Source organism: Carcharodon carcharias, chromosome 5 (genome assembly GCF_017639515.1).
Source record: "Carcharodon carcharias isolate sCarCar2 chromosome 5, sCarCar2.pri, whole genome shotgun sequence".
Classification (NCBI taxonomy): domain Eukaryota; kingdom Metazoa; phylum Chordata; class Chondrichthyes; order Lamniformes; family Lamnidae; genus Carcharodon; species Carcharodon carcharias.
The window spans coordinates 44,808,005-44,828,105 of NC_054471.1; the positions used below are offsets into that span (position 1 = coordinate 44,808,005).

Sequence of the window (20,101 nt, forward strand, 5' to 3'; positions counted from 1 at the left end):
TGCTGGCATATAGTATGATATACACAGCCATGGATAAGTTCTTGAAGAGCAGAAGTGAAGAACCCTACTCTGATTCAAATGTGGCCGGAACAACAGAATCTCGAGAGAAAAGCCAGGTGCGTCCACGGATAATACAGTGACAGCTACTTGACCTTCAGATTTTTGTGGATTGGTGATGCCACTTGCCCTGTCCTAGGATACCTAATTTGCAAGGAGAAACTCTCAAACACTGCAATGGTACCAAGTAAGTTGAGGTGCCATTTGAACACAAAACACCATTCACTCGCCAGCAAGTACTTCAAGCACCTGAGAGACCAAAATCGTAAAGCAAAATCAACGTATGATGGAATGTGTGCAGGTCTCAGATAACGCGCACCAGTTACCTGGTGGCTGAGCTTGTAGCGAAATTGAAGAAGCCACACACCATTGCCAAAACTCTAATTCTGCCAGCATGCAAAAGTATTGTGAGAGTAATGCTGGGAGTTGATGCTGCCAAAGAAGCTGACAAAGTTCCTTTTTCTGATAATATAATCAAATGGCGTATTGACGAAATGTCACTTGCTGTTGAACAGGTGCTTCAAGGGAAATTAGTGGAAAATATGTCCTGGGGAACGATGATTCCTGAGGTATTAGCGGACACTGCCAGCCCTTAGCCAATGTCAGGTATGTTGACAGGGATTCTATCAAAGAGAATTTCTGCTTTTGTAAAGAATTGCCCGGTCACGAGACCCAAGAGGAAATCTTTGTGTCACAACTGCTTACTTGGAGGAAAACGATCTTAACTGGACCAAGTGCAATAGCATTAGCACTGACAGACCAGCTTCCATGATGGGAAAAGTCAATGGATTTGTGAGTAAGATGAAAGAACAGAATCCTGACATCCAGGTCAGCCAGTGTATCCTGCACCATGAAGCCCTTGTTTCCAAAGCAATGAGTTAGCTGCAGTATTAGACCAAACAGTGAAAAACATGAATTATGTAAAATAGCGTTCTTCGAAATCATGCTTGTTTACTTTTCTGTGTGAGGGATGGGAGCCGAGTGTACCAGGGTTTACTCATGCACACAGGAGTGCGATGACTATCTTGGGGGAAAATCCTTCCCTGTGTTTATGAGCTCTGTAACGAGCTGAAAGAGTTTTCGGCTCTGCATGAATTGCCACACAAAATTTTAATACGTGACGATTCTTGGTGTGCTGAGCTTGCGTATCTTTCAGATATATTCAGCCATCTGAATGAGCTGAATGTTTAAATGTAGGGGAATAAAACGAGAACATTCTGACTGCCACAGATAAACTTCAAGACTTCAGACCAAAACCGGCCCTTTGGCAGGAAAAAGTGGCAAGTGGGTCGATTTGAGATGTTCAAGCCAGCATCAGTGAATCCTGCTGGCAAAACGCTAACCTCCTCTCCACACATCTTAAAACACTACAAGAGAAGCCCGAAAGCTACTTCTCCTCCACGAGTATGGAAGACTTTGACTGGATACGTGATTCGTTTAGATCACTTTCTTTTGAATCGTCAAAGAAGTTGTCATTAAAAGAATAAGAGGAATTCACAGAGCTCAGGATAAATCGTACACTGAAACTGAAGTTGGCAGAGATGTCTCTGGACACATTTTGGTCATTTGTGCAACAAGAATATCCATCTATTTCAGATCACGCTATAGCAATTCTTACTGTTTCCTACCTGTACGAGTTAGTGTTCTCAACACAGGCTTATGCAAAAAAAAAACATAAGGAGGGAGCACCTGTCAGTGGAGCCCTGTCATCAGTTCCTCCCCTAATCAAGAGACCGCTCATAGAGGCAGGCCCAGGTGTCGCACTAATGTTGTCGGTCAGCTGCTGCTCACAGTATTACCTTCATTTGCATTCTGCTTTGTTTCATATACTTTTAATTTCAATAAATTTTTTTTAATGATGAATAAAAAGAAAACTTCTTTATTGTCACAAATATGAACTTCTGCACTGTGAAATGCAGACTTAAAAAACTGAGAACAATCGAAATCGTTAATGGGAGACACTTTAAAATCGTACACATTTCTATAGGAAATGTTATATTTGACATGCAACTGGTGATAGGGCTTTCATTGTAAACTGCTTAAACTAATGAAAATTGTATAAGGTTGTGACTTGACATGTTTTTAGGAGGTTTTAGAGTTAAAAGGCTTTTGTTAGAGGGCTGTTCAGTTGAAAAAAATAGGAGGTGTGCCTCAAATTGTTTTGCTATAAAGCTGTGCCGTGACATACAGAAGGATGGGAACCATTGCATTAGGGTGCAGTAGTCAGTTTCAAATAATAAAAAAAAAAATTACGTTTAAAAGCTTTTAAAATGTACCTGTTAGTGCCCTTGCACCCAAAAGAACCTATTTCATTTTTGTAGCCTCCTTGAAGGCCCACTATGTAAGTGTAATTAGCTATGCCTAATTACCAATACGCTAAGCTACCAATGGTGATTAATTCAGGTGGGGGCATGGCATGTTTGTGGGCATGGTTCTGCTCTTAGATCAATATTGTTTAAACTTGTGCAAGATTGTGAATTGAATTTGCACATAAAATAACATGACCATTTGTGCCAATTTTGGACAAATTATGCCAAAAAAATCAGTGCAACCAAGCAGGAACTCCAGGCTTTAGACTTCTAATATTCAATGTTGATTTTAGAAAAGTGTGACTCCATCATGACAGAGAAAGTAAGTTTGTGTTGACAGGGAGTGTGCATTATATGCAAGACTTTTAATTATGCATAGGCAGATGCAAAAAGATTACGAGGTGGATTTTCTGGCATGGGTCGGAGCCCAGACATTGGGCCCATTTGGGGGTCCGGAACCCGCCCACGTCATCAGCGTGTCTGCTGGCACAACCCTCAGAGAGGCAGCCTCCTAACTGGCTACCTCCATGCTCGCCCAATTATTAAGGTTGGTGGGCGGACTCCCGATGCTGCAGGCCCAGTCAGAGGGCACACAGCGATGGCAGGCTGGCAACCCCTCCAGGAGAGGTAGCTGCTGCTGTTGTAGGCATGGAGGAGCGAAGGCTACCCGCATAGAATTCTTGAAGTAAAGACACCCGAAGTCTGTTGGATTAGAGGGCAAACCTCTCCAAAGGAATAGTCACGAATGGGCTTGCAGCCTTCCACGCCTGCAACCCTGTCATTGAGGCATGAAGCCTCTGGCTCCATTGACATCTACCACCAGAGGCTGCCTTGATTTGAGCTGGCAGCCTCTGCATTCGGGTCATTTTTATCACAATTTGAACACTTGTGAAAATTATGGTAGGCTTTTGTCAATAATAGTTGTTTTTTTTGTATCTTTTCTAAGCCTTAATGAATGTATAATGGATGTGTATATATGTTAGTGATTAAGTTTAGTTTAGTTTTTACTGATCCTAGCTTTTACAAGTATCGTCTCTTGTTCAACTTAGAGACACCAGTCGATCGTCAGAAGCGCTGGTTTGAAGATACATTTGCTCACATCTTCTCTATTGCACAGTCAGCAGAAGCACCTGTTATAGGTGTACAGTTCTTGTCGGGGTAAGGAGGTTAATTTTAGATTATATTATATATTAAATTGAGGACTCACTTTTGAACCCTGACCTGTTATGACACAGCAGTTGGTAAAGGCTGAGTTGTTTAAATCCCAGAGGGAAACTTGAACAACTGTCATAACCTAAATTTTCAATTGGAATGTTTGAGATGCACCTCTGAATTTAGGAATAAAACTACCAAGCCTGAAGAGGTTTTTGATATAAAACTACATTAAACAATTATTAATTTAACAACAAATTAAACACATACACATCTACAAATTACTACCATAATAACTTTTAAACAAATCCCCAAATTAATCACTCTCAGCTAAATCTTCACCAAGGCAACAATAACCCATAGACTTTAAACAGACACAGGGCAAAGCACATTTGACCTTACAAATTCAAAATGATGTTCCTTGCAATTTGGTTCCTTTTCAAACACAGTTGTATGTTTACAGGCTAGTTAGACCTTAAATGCCTCTGACCTGCACATACAGAAACTCCTTTCAGTTTATATCTAGCTTCCCCTTTGAATGTAAATTTTTCATTGTATCCGAGGCTTTTACTGTCACATCTTCTCCCATTTTCATCCCATTAATTTTATCAGTAATATAAACACATTGCTTGGTGTCTCCCAGCTAGGTCCAAGATTTTACCCATTCTTTTGAATGCTTTATTCAACAAATGCCTATACTCTTTACCTTCTATCCTTAATTAATGTTTACCCAATTAACATCTCAAACTACTATACATCAAAGCATCCAGACTCGCTGGCTTTAATCCATGCAGTCAAACTCACAGACATACACACAGACACAGACTCTACTACAAGTCCAATTTAAAAATAATTTCTAGTAACATTATAGACATTAATATCTCTTCATGACAGACCTATCAGTGAAATTTGACGGGTCCTCATCATTCAGATATGGCATAAAACATAGACCCATCTACCTTTTCATGGAATCGACGGCACAGAAGGCTATGCTGGCTCTTTGAAAGATCTACCTAATTGTAGCCACTCCTCTGCTGTTTCCCTATAGCCCTATAAGGTCATAAGATAATAAGAAATGGGATCAGGAGTAGGCCATCCAGCCCATTGAGCCTGCCCCACCATTCAGTAGTATCATGGCTGATCTAATTGTGGCCTTAATGCCACTTTCTTTGCCTTAAATCCTTTTGACTGTCTTGTCAATCAAAAATCTGCCTAACTCAGATTTGGATATGTTTAATGACCCAACTCTACTGATATCTGTGGAAGAGAATTCCAAAGACTAACAACCCTCTGAGAGTAGAAATTCCTTTTCATCTCCATCTTAAGTGGGAGAACCCTTATCTTTAAACTGTGCCCCCCACCCCCCCGATTCTAGATTCCTCAACAAGAGAAAACATCTCTCAGCATCCACCCTGTCAAGACCCCTCAGAACCTAATACGCTTCAATAATATCACCCCTCATTCTGAATGACTATAAGCCAAACCTGCTCAACCTTTCCTCATAAGACAACCTCATTCAATCCAGGAATCAGCCTAATGAACCTTCTCTGGCCTGCTTCCAGTACAAGTATATCTTTCCTTAAGTAAGGAGACCAAAACTATACTCAGTACTCAAGGTGCAGCCTCACCAATGCCCTGTACAGTTGTAGCAAGGCTTCCTTACTGTTATACCCATCCTCTTTGCAATAAAGGGCAAAATTCCATTTGCCTTCCTAAATTTAGAGAGGTGGTCACACTGCAGCTGAAGGGACTTGAGTAAGGAAGGGAATGGGTGACCACCAGGCAGTCCAAGAGAAACAGGCAAGTAGTTCAGGAGTCCCCTGGGGTCCCGCTCGCAAATTGGTATTCCATTTTGGAGCCTGATGGTTCCCCCAGGAAGTGCAGACAGAACCAAGCTTCTGGCGCCACAAGCAGCCTGTCTGTACAGGAGGGGAGGAAGAGCAATAGTAATAGGGGATTCTCTAGTCAGGGGAACAGAGGTGCTACTGTGGCCGTCAATGTGACTCCAGGATGGTTGCCTCCCTGGTGCCAGGGTCCGGGATGTCACTGAACGGCTGCAGGGCATCCTGAGGGGGGAGGGTGATAAGGCAGAGGTCATGGCACATGTTGGTACCAATGACATAGGTAGAAAGAGGGATGAGATCTAGCATCAAGAATTCAGGGAGTTAAGCAGTAGACTAAAAAGCAGGACTTCTTGGGTTGTAATCTCTGGATTATTCCCAGTGCCATGTGCTAGCGAGCATAGAAATAGGAGAAGGGAGGGTGAGTTTTAGATTCTTGGATCACTGGAACCATTTCTGGGGAAGGTGGGACCTGTACAATCGGGACGGTCTACATCTGAACCAGAGCGGGACTAACATCCTTGTGGGTGAGTTTGCTAGTGCTGTTGGGAGGAGTTTAAACTAATTTGGCAGGGGGAGGGGACACAATGTTAGCAGATTAGGGACACATCATAATACAGTAAAACAATCAAGTCAGAGGGAGTACAGCCGCATTAAGTTTCAAAGGAGTAAGGAAAGGCTGGATGGCCTCTACTTTAATGCCAGGAGTATTACAGGCAAAACGGATGAGTTAAGGGTGAGGATTGACACGTGGAATTATGATATAGTAGCCACCACTGAGATGTGGTTGAGGGAGGGGCAGGATTGGCAGCTCAACATTCCGGGATATAGAATCTTCAGGCAAGTCAGGAGAAGGGGTAAAAGAGGAGGAGGCATTGCATTATTAGTTAAGGAGTCAGTTACTGCAGTAAAGAGAGATGATATCTTGGAGGGGTCATTGAATGAAGCTTTGTGGGTAGAGCTTAGGTGTTTATTATAGACTCCCAGATAGTCAGCGGGAAATTGAGGAGCAAATATGTGCACAATTTGTGGAGGTGTGTAAAAACAATAACAATAGGGTAATTATATTAAGTGATTTCAACTTTCCCAACATTAATTGGGATAGACATAGTGTTAAGGGCTTGGATGGAGTGGATATCTTGAAATGTGTACAGAAGAACTTTTTAGGTCAATATGTAGAGGGTCCAACAAGGGATGGCATAGTACTGGACCTAATTCAGGGGAATGAAGCCGGACAGGTGACTGAGGTCGTGGTGGGGGAGCATTTTAGTGATAGTGACCACAACATGGTACAAATTAAGCTTGTTATGGACAAAGAAATAGACATGTTGTAAAAAAACGTTTTGGATTGGGGGAGAGCGGATTTTAGTAAAATAAGGCAGGATCTGGCCAAGGTAGACTGGGAACAGTTACTTGTGGGGAAATCTGCAGAAGAGCAGTTGGGGGTGTTCAAAAAGGAAATGGGGAGGGTACAGGCTCAACATGTTCCCTCTAGGATGATAGGAAGGAGTAACAAGCCCAGAGAACCATGGATGGCCAGAGATATTCAGGATATGGTGAGAAGGAAATGAGAGGTGTTTAGCAGGTACAGGGGGAGCAGTTCAGTGCAGGCATTAGTGGAGTACAGGAAGTGCAGGGTGGAGCTTAAGAAAGCAATTAGGAGAGCAAAGAGGGGATATGAGAAAGCTCTGGCTGGTAAAAGTAGGGAAAATCCCAAGATATTCTATAAGTATATCATTGGGAAGAGGATAACCAGGGAAAGAGTAGGGCCCATAAGGGGGCAATCTATGGGTGGAGCAAGAGGACCTCGGTAGAGTGTTGAATGAATACTTCACATCCGTCTTCACCCAAGAGAATGAGGGTAAAGGTATGGAACTCGGGGAGAGAGAGACTGTGAGGTTCTTGAGCAAATTGATATAGGGAGTGACAAATCTCCAGGTCCGGATGATTTGTGTCCCAGACTGCTGAGGGAGGCAAGGGAGGAGATAGCAGGGGCTCTGACGCAAATTTTTAATTCCTCTCTGGCCACGGGGGAGGTGCCAGAGGACTGGAGAACAGCTAATGTGGTTCCACTATTTAAGAAGGGTTGTAGAGATATGCCAGGGAACTACAGACCAGTGAGTCTCACATCAGTGGTAGGAGAAAATTCCGAAGGAGAAAATCTATCTCCAATTGGAGAGGCAAGGTTTGATCAGGGATAGTCAGCATGGCTTTGTCAGATGGAGGTCATGCCTAACAAAGTTGATTGAATTTTTTGAGGAGGTGACCAGGTGTGTAGATGAGGGTAGTGCAGTTGATGTAGTTTATATGGATTTCAGCAAAGCCTTTGACAAGGTCCCACATAGGAGACTTATAAAGAAGTCAAATGCACATGGTATACAAGGTAATTTGATAAGGTGGTTTCAAAGTTGGCTTAGCTGTAGGAGACAGAGGGTGATGACAAAAGGATGCTTTAGTGACTGGAAGCCCATGTCCAGTGGCGTACCACAGGGATCTGTGCTGGGTCCCCTATTATTCGTCATTTATATAAATGACATAGATGACTATGTGGGGGGTAGGATTAGTAAGTTTGCGGATGATACAAAGATTGGCCGGGTGGTTAACAGTGAGGTTGAGTGTCTTGGGTTACAGGAAGATATAGATGGGATGGTCAAATGGGCAGATAAGTGGCAGATGGAATTTAACCCTGATAAGTGTGAGATGATACACTTTGGAAGGAGTAATTTGACAAGGAAGTATTCAATGAATGGCATGACACTAGGAAGTTCTGAGGAACAAAAAGACCTTAGCGTATGTGTCCATAGATCTCTGAAGGCGGAGAGGCATGTAAATGAGTTGGTGAAAAAGGCATATGGGACACTTGCCTTTATCAGTCGAGGCATAGAATACAAAAGTAGGGAGGTCATGTTGAAGTTGTATAGAAACTTGGTGAGGCCACAGCTGGAGTACTGTGTGCAGTTCTGGTCGCCACATTATAGGAAGGATGTGATTGCACTGGAGGGGGTGCAGAGGAGATTCACCAGGATGTTGCCTGGGATGAAACATTTAAGTTATGAAGAGAGGTTGGATAGAATTGGGTTGTTTTCGTAGGAGCAGAGAAGACTGAAGGGCGACCTGTTCGAGACGTACAAAATTATGAGGGGCATGGACAGGGTGGATAGGGAGCAGCTGTTCCCCTTAGTTGAAGGGTCAGTCATGAGGGGACACAAATTCAAGGTGAGGGGCAGGAGGTTTGGGGGATGTGAGGAAAAACTTTTTTACCCAGAGGGTGGTGATGGTCTGGAATACGCTGCCTGGGAGGGTGGTGGAGGCGGGTTGCCTCACATCCTTTAAAGAGTACCTGGATGAGCACTTGGCGTGTCATAACATTCAAGGCTATGGGCCAAGTGCTGGTAAATGAGATTAAGTAGGTAGGTTAGGTGTTTCTCACATGTCGGCGCAGTCTCGATGGGCCAAAGGACCTCTTCTGCACTGTGTGATTCTGTGATTACTTCTTTTCATATTTTTGTCCAATAACCTTTTGAAAGTTATTATTGAACCTGCTTCCACCAGTCTCCAGGTGGTGCATTCCAGATGGTAACAACTTGCTTGGTTTAAAAAAAAAGCTTTTTCCTTTCCTCCCCTGAACTTATTGCCAATTATCTTAAATCTGTGTCTCGTGATTACCAACCGTCCTGCCAGTGAGAGCAGTTTCTCTATATTATTCGCTCATTCATTGGTTCATGCATTTGTTTTCACCATAGTCTTAGTGGGGCCGTTGCCATGGTCTTGTTTCTTCTGTCTTTTTTCAAGCATCCCTCAGTCCACGTCTCTGTCAGGAAGATATAATAATTCTCTTAATATTTTTGGAATTTATTGTAAAATAGAGTAATAGTGGGATGTGTCTATATGTGTCTGTGTGTGTAAGATTTAATTGAATTAGAGGCAGCTAGTCTGGGTGCTTTAATGTAAGAGGGGAAGTTTGGTTTAAAGTGTTAATTAGATAAACATGTAGAAGTTTAGAAACATAGTTGTCAAAGGAATATTTACAATTTTAAATAGACCAGACGAGATTGTTTTCAAAGGAGGGGTGAAATGTGTCACCTAGCCAGGTGAAGTTTAGAAATAGTGGCCAACATTTTCCCCCTTTCGGGCGGGCGGCCCTCCGATTGGCGTCCCCGTTTGGGAGCGCACTGCCATTTTACGTCGGCAGGCCAATTAAAGTCCACCCAGCGTGTTGTCCTCCAGGAAGCGCTATGCGCTCCCTGTGCGGCCGGGCGGGGGGGTGACTCTCTCAGGCAGGAGTGTGCTCTTTCGGGCATGCGTGTGAAAGAGAGCACAGAGGCAAAGTGCTGCCTCAGGGAGATTGGCTGTGATGTAAAAGTTGAATTTCAGGTAATAAAAAAATTTCCTTGTCACTGACACTGATACTATCACATGAGCTGGGACATGTCCATTACTTTTATTGAAACATTTGTTAAAATTTTAAAAACCCTCGTGAAACCTCATCCTGCCTGTGGATGAAGTTTCATGCTTTTTCCGAGGCCTGCATGGGGGCCTAAGGTTGGACGGGCAGGTCCATCAAACAGGTTAATTAGTTTTTTTAATGGCCTTAATAGACTGGTGGCAGTTCGGTGGGCACGCAGCCGATTTGGTTGTGCGCCCGCCGAACTGAAAATCTAAATGACGCGGGGTGACATCGGGATGCATGCCCGATGTATTCCCACGTCATTTTACGCGTCGGCAAGCGGGGCCCGCCCCTGCTTGCCGACTGGACAAACCTGCCCGGTGTGTTTATTTTTCCCAAAGATTACTGGTAAAACTTAGTGCTATGAGAAGGTTTTATTACCAGGAAGATAAAGTCCAAAGACATAGTAAAACAATGGGTATTTGCATTCAAAGATGAAAATATGTACAAAAGGAGCAAAGGCTGTGCGTAAAAAAAGGTATTTTAAGATCTTACAAGTGTGTGAAAAAGCCTTCAGCATCTATGCCTCAAGTCGCTGTCTTCAAAGTACTGAAGTTAAGAAAACTCACTTAGAATTCGACTTGTTCAGGGTATCATGTTTCTTTGCCTGGGTCTTTTAAAATCTATGTGTCTTACTGTTGCCTTAACAAAAGTGTAACTGATTGATTAGGCGATTTAGAAGTTATCATAGTAGTAATTTGTAGATCTATGTATGTATTTAAAATCATTTCTCTTATTAATAAATGTTAATCTAGTTTTGTAAAACTATAAGACTTGGTTATCTTATTACTACTGAATTCAAGGCATGCATCTTGAAATTTATACAAATTGCAAAACAAGTTGTGGCAGTTGTTTCAAGTTTCCCTCTAGGATTTGAACAGCTCCACATTTACCATCGGCTGTGTCATAACAGTCTCAATGTTATCCACCAGTCCGATTTTTCTTCTTCCTCTTCTGTTTTTACCCTCAATTTCTCCTTCAGTTGTTGCCAGGTCAAGGCTTTGTTTCCAATGTCCATACTTGGCTTTCTCTCTCTCTCTCTAACTGTTATTAGCAGCCCTTTTGATTCCTGAACTTCTACTCTTGATCTAACCCACTCATTTGTTATATCTCCAAATTTGCAGATCACACAAAGCTGGGTGGGAGGGTGAGCTGTGAGGAGGATGCGGAGATGCTTCAGTGTGATTTGGACAAGCTGAGTGAGTGGGAAAATGCATGGCAGATGCAGTATAATGTGGATAAATGTGAGGTTATCCACTTTGGTAGCAAAAACAGGAAGGCAGATTATTATCTGAATGGCTATAAATTGAGAGAGGGGAATGTGCAACGAGATCTGGGTGTCCTTGTACACCAGCCGCTGAAGGTAAGCATGCAGGTGCAGCAGGCGGTAAAGAAGGCAAATGGTATGTTGGCCTTCATAGCCGGACGGTTCGAGTACAGGAGCAGGGATGTCTCGCTGCAATTATACAAGGCCTTGGTGAGACCACACCTGGAATATTGTGTGCAGTTTTGGTCTCCTTACCTGAGGAAGGATGCTCTTGCTATAGAGGAAATGCAGCGAAGGTTTACCAGACTGATTCCTGGGATGGCGGGACTGACATATGAGGAGAGATTGAATCGGTTCGAATTATATTTGCTCGAATTCAGAAGAATGAGGGGGATCTCACAGAAACCTATAAAATTCTAACAGGACTAGACAGGGTAGATGCAGGAAGGATGTTCGCGATGGTGGGGGAATCCAGAACCAAGGGTCACAGTCTGAGAATATGGGGTAGACCACTTAGGACTGAGATGAGGAGAAATTTCTGCACCCAGAGAGTGTTGAGCCTGTGGAATTCGCTACCACAGAAAGTAGTTGAGGCCAAAACATTGTATGTTTTCAAGAAAGAGTTAGATATAGCTCTTGTGGCGAAAGGGATCAAAGGACATGGGGAGAAAGCAGGAGCAGGCTATTGAGTTGGATGATCAGCCATGAACATGATGAATGGCGGAGCAGGCTCGAAGGGCCAAATGACCTACTCCTGCTCCTAGTTTCTATGTTTCTATGTTTTCTCCATTACGGGTGGTTTTTGACTTTAGGACTTTTATAAACGATAAAATCACACAGACACAGGATTTGGCTCAACCACAAACTTGTTTATTTTTAAAAAACCCTCCTAACTTCCTAATACAAAGACCCCTAAACTAGTTTAAATGGCACCACACAACACCTCAGCTGGTTAGTCCGATTTAAATCCCTCCACGATTTAACCTTGGCTTCCACCCAAAAACACAAAGTCAACATGACCTATTTGAAAACCTTTACTGAAAAACCACAGGCAAAACCCCACGTTTCTGCCCCAAACCTTCCTCAATGCAAATTCAACCCCCTCACCCAGGATTTGGTTGTTACACTTAAGTCCTGATACCCCTTGGATTTGGCTGATAACTTGCAATCCTCCTGCGTGTTGGTCCTTTCTGGTGTGAATTTTAGGTTCGCGAGCCAGGTTAACCATTCCTGACGCTTCTTCTTGACTGCAGTCCAAACCCTTCTATCTTGCCCTTTTTATGATGATTCTTATTGGAATATCATAAACACATTTCCTGAGGCCATTCTGCTGGATGGTCAGTGCTCAGCACCTTTCAATCCTTTGCCCTGATCCAGACAGACTCACTCAGTGCTGATGTTATTTCCACAACTAAAAATGATGGACTCCACCAAGTTCCTCTCCTTCCTTGACTGCAGCGAATGCTGATGTGTGATGGCTGTTGTCTGGGGCCATTTGGTTGTAACAATGGCCTCCTCAATTTCTTAATTGGGTTACATTATGGCAGTTATCTTGTACTATTGTTGTGATAATGTCCCCATTTCTAGTCCTTTAATTGTGTCCGTTCTTTTGCGATGTTGGTATATTTGAAATTAACCCTTTACAGTATAGCCTGTCTCCATGTTTTGTGTTGAGGTTTGGCTTTTATTTATAGTACTTGCGTCTGGGTGTTTTGGGGTTTTTCATATTTCATAAGGACCAGTTGGAGGGGATTCTGATCTCATTGAAGTAAATAAGCTGCAGTGAGTAAGCAGAAAGCCCTAACAGCAGTAATTAGTAGGAGCAGAGGTACTAAAAAGTCCTGTAATCAGTGCTTAGGTTGAAATTGGGAACAGAATTTTCCATTTGTGAAGGCAGCTGCAAGAAGAAAGATCACCTTGCCAAGGCATGTTGAAGGAATGTAAATACAGAAGAACCTGGCTGGAGGAAACAGCAGTCACTGCATACGGTTGGTCGAATAGCACCAGGTCCATGAGGGATTGGTTGGGACCCATAGGATCTGACATCCAAGATGTCCAGTGGAAATTCGCAGGGTATCATGGCCCAAGTAGCGTTGGATGGAGCTCTGGTAAACATGGAGCTCAACACGGGTGCATCAGTTAGCATGATTCCTGAATCACTATACCGTGAAAAGTTGAGACAACGTCAACTGGAGAAGTCCTGCATAAAACTATAAAGTTATGGGGGAAAGAACATTCCTATGATGGGAAGTGTGTCGGTTCCAGTCACATACAAGGGGCAATGTCTAAAAATGGCCTATCATTGTGGTGAAGGGTGAAAAACCAGCCTTGTTAGGAAGAAATGAGTTAACAGCACTTAAGTTCAATTGAGACGAGCTTTTGCGCAGAGAAGTGAAGTTCACAACGCAAGACGACATGACTGCCAGGACCCTCTGGTATTTAGTGAAACTGGCAAACCAATTCAAGGATGTAAGTTCAACGTCAGAGAAAAGCAGGACCAGTTTATTGCAGGCCTCATCCAATACCCTATGCTCTAAGAGAGAAACAAAAGCAAGAGTTGAAAAGATTTGAGACTGAGAACATTAGACCAGAGTAATTGGGCTACTCCCATGGTGGTAGTACCAAGCCCAGATGTTGTGTAAGAATATGTGGTAACAATAAGGTACAGTAAATGAAGTACTGAAATTGATAATCCACCCAATACTTTGGCAAATACGGAGGATCTGTTCGCACTGTTGTCAGGAGGCCAGATTTTTTCAAAGTTAAATCAGACAAGCACTTAACTGCAACTTGAATTGGATGATGAGTCTAAACCATATTTGACAATTAATACAAACATGGACCTATTTCTGTTTCATAGGTTGCTATTTGGTGTTTCTTCAGTCCCTGGAATTTTCAGAGGGATGATGAACTAAGTATTGCAAGGAATTCAGGGAGTAGTGTGCTATTTAGGTGACATATTTATTTCAGCTCCAAAAAGACAGACCCATGATGAAAAGCTGGAAAAGGAGCTCCCGCATTTGGTGAAGCATGGCGTTTTGGCAAAGGCTCTTAATTTTTTTTCATTCTTTCAAGAGATGTGTGCGTAACTGGCTAGGCTAGCATTTATTGCCCAACCCTAATTGCCCTTGAGAAGGTGGTGGTGAGCCGCCTTCTTGCACCGCTGCAGTCCATATGATGTAGGAAGGGACTTCCAGAACTTTGATCCAATGACAGTGAAGGAACAGCAACATATTTCAAATCAGGATGGTCTGTGGCTTGGGAGGAAAACTTGGAGGTAATGGCGTTCCTATGCATCTGATGCCCTTGTTCTTCTTGGCGGTGGAGGTTGTGGGCTTGAAAGGTGCTGTTGAAGGAGCCTTAGTGAGTTTCTGCAGTGCATCTTGTAGATGGTACACACTGCTGCCACTATGTGTGGGTGGTGGAGAGAGTGAAAGTTTAAGGTGGTGGCTGGGGGAGCAATCAAGCAGGCTGCTTTGTCCTGGATGGTGTCGAGCTTTGAGTGTTGATGGAGCTGCACTCATCCAGGCAAATGGAGAATATTCCATCACGCTGCTGACTTGTACCTTGTAGATGGCTTGGGAGAGTCAGAAGGTGAGTTACTCACTACAGAATTCCCAGCCTCTGACCTGTTCTTATAGCCACAGTATTTATTTGGCTAGTCCAGTTTAGTTTCTGGTCAATGCTAACCCCCCAGAATGTTGACAGCAAGGAATCCAGCGATGTTCATATCATTGAATGTCAAGGGGAGATGGATGGATTCTCTCTTTTTATAAATGGTCATTGCCTGGCACTTAACGGTCCAAGCCTGAATGTTGTCCAGGTCTTGCTGCTGTTATCATTTTTGTATGTATTTATATATATGGTCAAATCTGAATAAACTATTTTCAGTTTGGCACTTGATTCCCATCTAGCACACTTTTTCTGTGATAACCCTGCAGGATATACACATAGGATTGTAATGGCCTATCTAAATCTCTCTGGAGGAGACCATTTGTCTCGAGATCTTTCAGAAAATACTTTGAAGTTGTCATGTAAATGGAGTCGGTTTAAATTATTCATGTAGGTTTGCCAGATCAAAGAAGCTCTAAAAGTAACTTGTAAACAAGGGTGTTTCTTGATGGAACCAGTGAGCCAGATGAGATAGCCATTATCTCAATTAGAGATAAAAATTATTCATATGGATCACAGAATCAAAGGGTTGTTTTGAAGGTAAAAGATAATTAATTATATTTCTGCTGAGAACATTCCAGATATGCCAAGTTGTTATGGAAATAGGCTATGCAAGGAAGTATTCTTTTGTTTTGGGTTATTAACCTGTGTGTTCTCACACAAACAAGCACCTAACCCTTGAGCAGCTTGGAAACAGGCAGTCAGCTTGGCTGATATTTGGGGAAGGCAGAGGGAATGGCTGCCAGGAGCTGGAACCATAGCAAAGGGCTGTCAGAAACATGAGGGGTTTTCTGATTTTAAAAGTCACTAAGCAAGTCTGTAAGTGAAACCCAACCTTGAGCTGAGAGATTTATAATCATGAGGTCTTGAAGGTGAATTGGATGGTTGCTTAGCCAGTTGTTGGTAGAAGGATCCCCATGAAATCACACACTTCAGAGAAGAATTAGAACACTGAGGAGAAACCAGAATGAATTCCCAAGAGCTGTGGCATACCTTGATTTGGTCCTAGAAGAAGTGATTGAAGCCTAAGATCCTCTAATATATGGGAGGACTCTTGAGTGGAAGTAAAAAGTAGAATGGCATTTAAAACTTAAGTGGTTATGCAATATAGCGTTAAGCTAGTAGAGTTTGCTTTGTTTCATTTTTGTACAATAAAGTTTTTTTTTGTTTAAAACATGAAATCTTGAGGTGTAGTTGTTTTAATTAATAACTGGGAGTTTGAATTGCTCTTTAAACGTTAATGGTCTGTACGGGGATCATAACACTCTTACCATTGGTAATGAGAGAAACTGATGGAGAAGATGAGAGCCCACGAGAGTGAATAATGGTGTGTATTAAAAACTCAGCAGTAAGAAAGGATTCAAGACAAGAACATCCAGGACAGAGCAGTCTGTTTAATTGGTGCTCCAACCAGTGGACTCAGCATACACACCCTTCATTAGTGGCACAGGATACACATCCAGAAACTTGAGATGGATTTCACAGCATATCTCTCCACTGCTACCTCGACCACCAAGAAGGACAAGAGCTGTGTCCTTACATGGTCTTACAGCATTGTTCCTTCAGAGTGACTGGATCAAAATCCTGAAATTTCCTGCCTTACACCATTATGGAGCACAGTTTCTAGAAGGATTGCAGTAGTTCAAGAAGGTCTCACCCTATGTTTCCATGGCAACAAGGGGTGTGTACCAACACAGCCTTGTTAGCATAATCCTCAGAACAAATTTTTTTAAAATCTGGCCTGGAGTGTGCCAACCCAACTTTAGAAGACAATGATGGAGAAGAGAAGAAAAGTCTACCAACTAGTGTATAACTTGATGCTAGAACACTGAGAGTTGCACGTTCAAGGTCATGACACAGATACAAGGGATGAGACTGTTTCTCATGTTTGTTGCTTTGTTTGTGCCTCAGGAAAGCAAATAATGGTTTGATTAATCTTTTTAATAAAGTGTAACCAGACCAAATAGTATCTCCTAAAGGAAAACTATGGAAACAAATATGATGCAACATCCAAAATTGTGCTAAAAATCTTTAAGCTGAGACAGCAGTGTTAGTACTGGTTCACTTATTTATCAAATACTATTTCAATCAAATCTGATCTCCATTTGACTGTGGGTTGCAAGAAATCTGTTTGTTGGTTGTAATTATAATGAAACCCCACCTAGATTAAGGCCAGGATTTTCCACTTGTTGGATGGGCTCGATGGGAGTGGGCAGGGGCGATCGCAGAGCCGGCTGCCCTCCGCAACTGGCTCCGCACCACGATTTCACACAGTGTGCCAATTACGGCCCGCCCTGCGTGGATCACGAGCCGTTTCAGCGCTACCTGTGCGGGCAGGGGGAGAAGGGCCTAGCGTGGTTTGCGCACGCGTACGAAAAAGCGCTTCAATCTCAAAGATTGAAGCGCTTTTTAAAAAAATAAATAAAAACGTGAAAAGTTTAATGAAACATGTCCCCTCATGTGACTGTGTTACATGAGATGGGACATGTTTTTATTTTCAAAATAAAGTTTTTATTTCATCAGCATTAGCTTTAGGAAACCTCATCCCGCTCGTGGATGTGGTTTCCTAAAAAACGTAAAGGTCGCTTGGCCTTTTCGCCTGCCCACTAACCGTAAGGTTGGACGGGCAGCGTAAAATTCACCTTAATTACCTAGTTAATGGCCTTAATAAGCCTTTTAATGATGTGGCTGCCGAACAAAATATTGCGCGAGTTTGCGATGATGTCAGGATGCATGCCTGACGTCATTGTGCATCATTTTACGCTCTGGCGTGTTGGGCACACGCCCGCACACCGAATGTAAAATTCTGCCCTAAATTTCATGAAAATGGAAGACCAGTCAATTTCATTACCTTAGCATTCTGAGCATTGCAGTAACTCAGCCACTTCCTGCTATTTAATAAACTCTAATTAATCTACAGTAAATAAACATTCTGACATCTGGACTCAGCATGTAAGACAGTAAGTAAACAAGAGAGAATATATGGATCTTATTGGAGTGATTGAGGCAAATAGCATTGATAGAAGCTAGGTAAGCACTTGAGAAATAAAGGAATAAAGGGTTATATTGATAGGATGACAGGAGTTGGTCCAGTTGGACTGAATGGCCTTATTTAGTACTGGTAGCCAGCAGTATAAATAGAAACAGAAAATGTCAGAAATACTCTGCAATTCAGGCAGTATCTTTGGGGCGAGCGGTGGTGACAGGGGTCCAGATCTTCTGATGGCAACAGTAGTGCATGTTGATACATTCACTGCTGTTGCATGCTGGAACCCTGAGGAAGTCCCAACCTGAGCACATGTATGGTAATTACCTGGGAAGTTTAAAATTCTGATGGGCAGAGTTACGCTGCCCCGGGCCACTCCGAGAATATCCCTGGCACTGACCTTAGTGTCGGAGACTTGGGTGCGGATTTCGGACTCCGGATTTCAGATTACCCAGTACCCCCGCCCCCACTGTCCACCTGTGCAAACAGAAAGGAACTCACCAATTCGGCAATAATCATAGAGGAATCTCAACCCTCCCGAATGCTTTGCCGGCAAAGTCTTTGCCAGAATTCTGATCCACAGTTCTGGGACAGTTCAGGGGTGGGCAGGAAGGCAGTCGGTTGGCAACCCACTTTATCTTACATGCCCCTCTGCCACCACCCCCGTACTCAAATACACTGGTGGTGGGCTGTATCATTTACCCCTTGGGCTTGATGCCCTATACTTACTCAGATATTTACCTCCAATGTCTCCTGCTGTTAAACTTGGGTGTATGACAATGATTAACAGCGGGGGCTGTATTGGGAAGGCCTAAAATGCAACCCCACATCCCAGACAATGCTCACTTCCCTGCACCCCTGACAATGCTCACGCCCCCCCCTTCACCTTAACCTCCTTCCTGACAATACTGACACCCCACAACACCCCTCGTGACAATGCTCATGCCACACCGTACCCCTGACAATGCTCACCCATTCCCCCTGCGCACCCCCTCCAATGCTCACTCCTCCTCCAGACAATGCTCACCACCGCCTCCCCTCCCCAACCACCCCCCTCCGCTCTACACCCCCGCCAATGCTCACCCCCTCAATTGGTTGTTTGAATAAATTTGGTGTACAGGTCAGCTAAGAATGCAATCAGGATTCACCAAGCAGAGATGCTGGGCTGTAACACTGTGGAAATTGATCCTTGGTCCTTTTATGGTCAGCCACCTTAGAAAGGGGGCAATTATCATTGCTGCTGATGGAGGTGTCTGTCAGCAACCTGCCCCACCTAACATATTACAGCTAACTAAAGCTGCATTACACCTGCCATGCACACACTATAGTGGGTGGTCAACATGTGCCCATATTGACTTAAGCAGCCACAATGCATTCATAATCCATGGATATATTAATGTATTAACTCTAGAGACTCTAGCAGCATGGGAGGATTGGGGAAATCAAAAATTTTTGGGATCAATAATTTGCAGGAAGTTGTGATAAATTGGTAGAGCATTTTCTTTTCCTGTTCCAATTCCATTTGTCAAATGCTCAGATTTTGTTGGATGTATGTTTGATCTTTGATACTTTCACAGGTAATGTTGAGAAGTGATGCCCACCATTATGCTCTTCGGAAGTCCTTCTGACAACTCTGTTATGGATGCAGTGGTAGAATTGCCAATGCCCACAATTTACTCGAGTCATGAAATTTTTGGGAATTTATTTAAAGCTTATGATTCATGTGCCAGATTTAGTAAGGGTTTCTGTCTGTCTTGTTCATCCTTTGCCGTGAAGATGACCATTTCATTATCTGGGGTGTTTGATAGTGTTCTGGAGGGGGCATAGGTGACTGCTAAGGCTGATCTGTACCCGAAAGGCTCTGCTGCAAATAAGACACAATGCCTTAGACGATCGAGTTTTGGACAAGTTGCTGGTTTGGGATTTCCTCTGCTTGCCTTTTCTCTCTGCCTCTGATTTGTCATGATCAGAAGATAGAAAGGAATATATATATATATATATATATATCATCCTGGCTACTTTATAAACTTATTACATTTTTAAAAATGGATGAATGACTGGACTGATAAAATGGCCCCTGCTGACCACATAATGTTAGTTCTGGAAACTTCTGAGGATAACTCATCAAATTCCTGGAAAGTAACACTTCTTGCATTGTATAAACATTCCAGACAAGCCAACACAGAGGGCTAGTGGATGAGGCGTCTGCACCAGCCAGTGCTGGACAAAGACAGAGCTATTGGGATCCTCATCTCCAAAGTTGTGATACTGGTTCTACAGTTACCTGCTCAAATCACAATAAGTTGTAACAAGGGGACCTCGTTAGCTTAATAGCTCGACCTAAAATCGCCCTATCACATGATTGAGACT

General features: G+C 43.0%; 1 protein-coding gene across 2 annotated transcripts in view; it reads left to right on the plus strand.

Moving 5' to 3' along the window:
• The window catches only part of ddo (D-aspartate oxidase), a 69,646-nt gene that overhangs the window by 17,749 nt on the left and 31,796 nt on the right, over window positions 1-20,101 (plus strand). For both annotated transcript variants that reach the window (XM_041188447.1, XM_041188446.1), the window contains exon 3: window positions 3,416-3,524. In XM_041188447.1, the coding sequence (XP_041044381.1) occupies window positions 3,416-3,524 (109 nt within the window). The remainder of the gene's footprint in view (window positions 1-3,415; window positions 3,525-20,101) is intronic.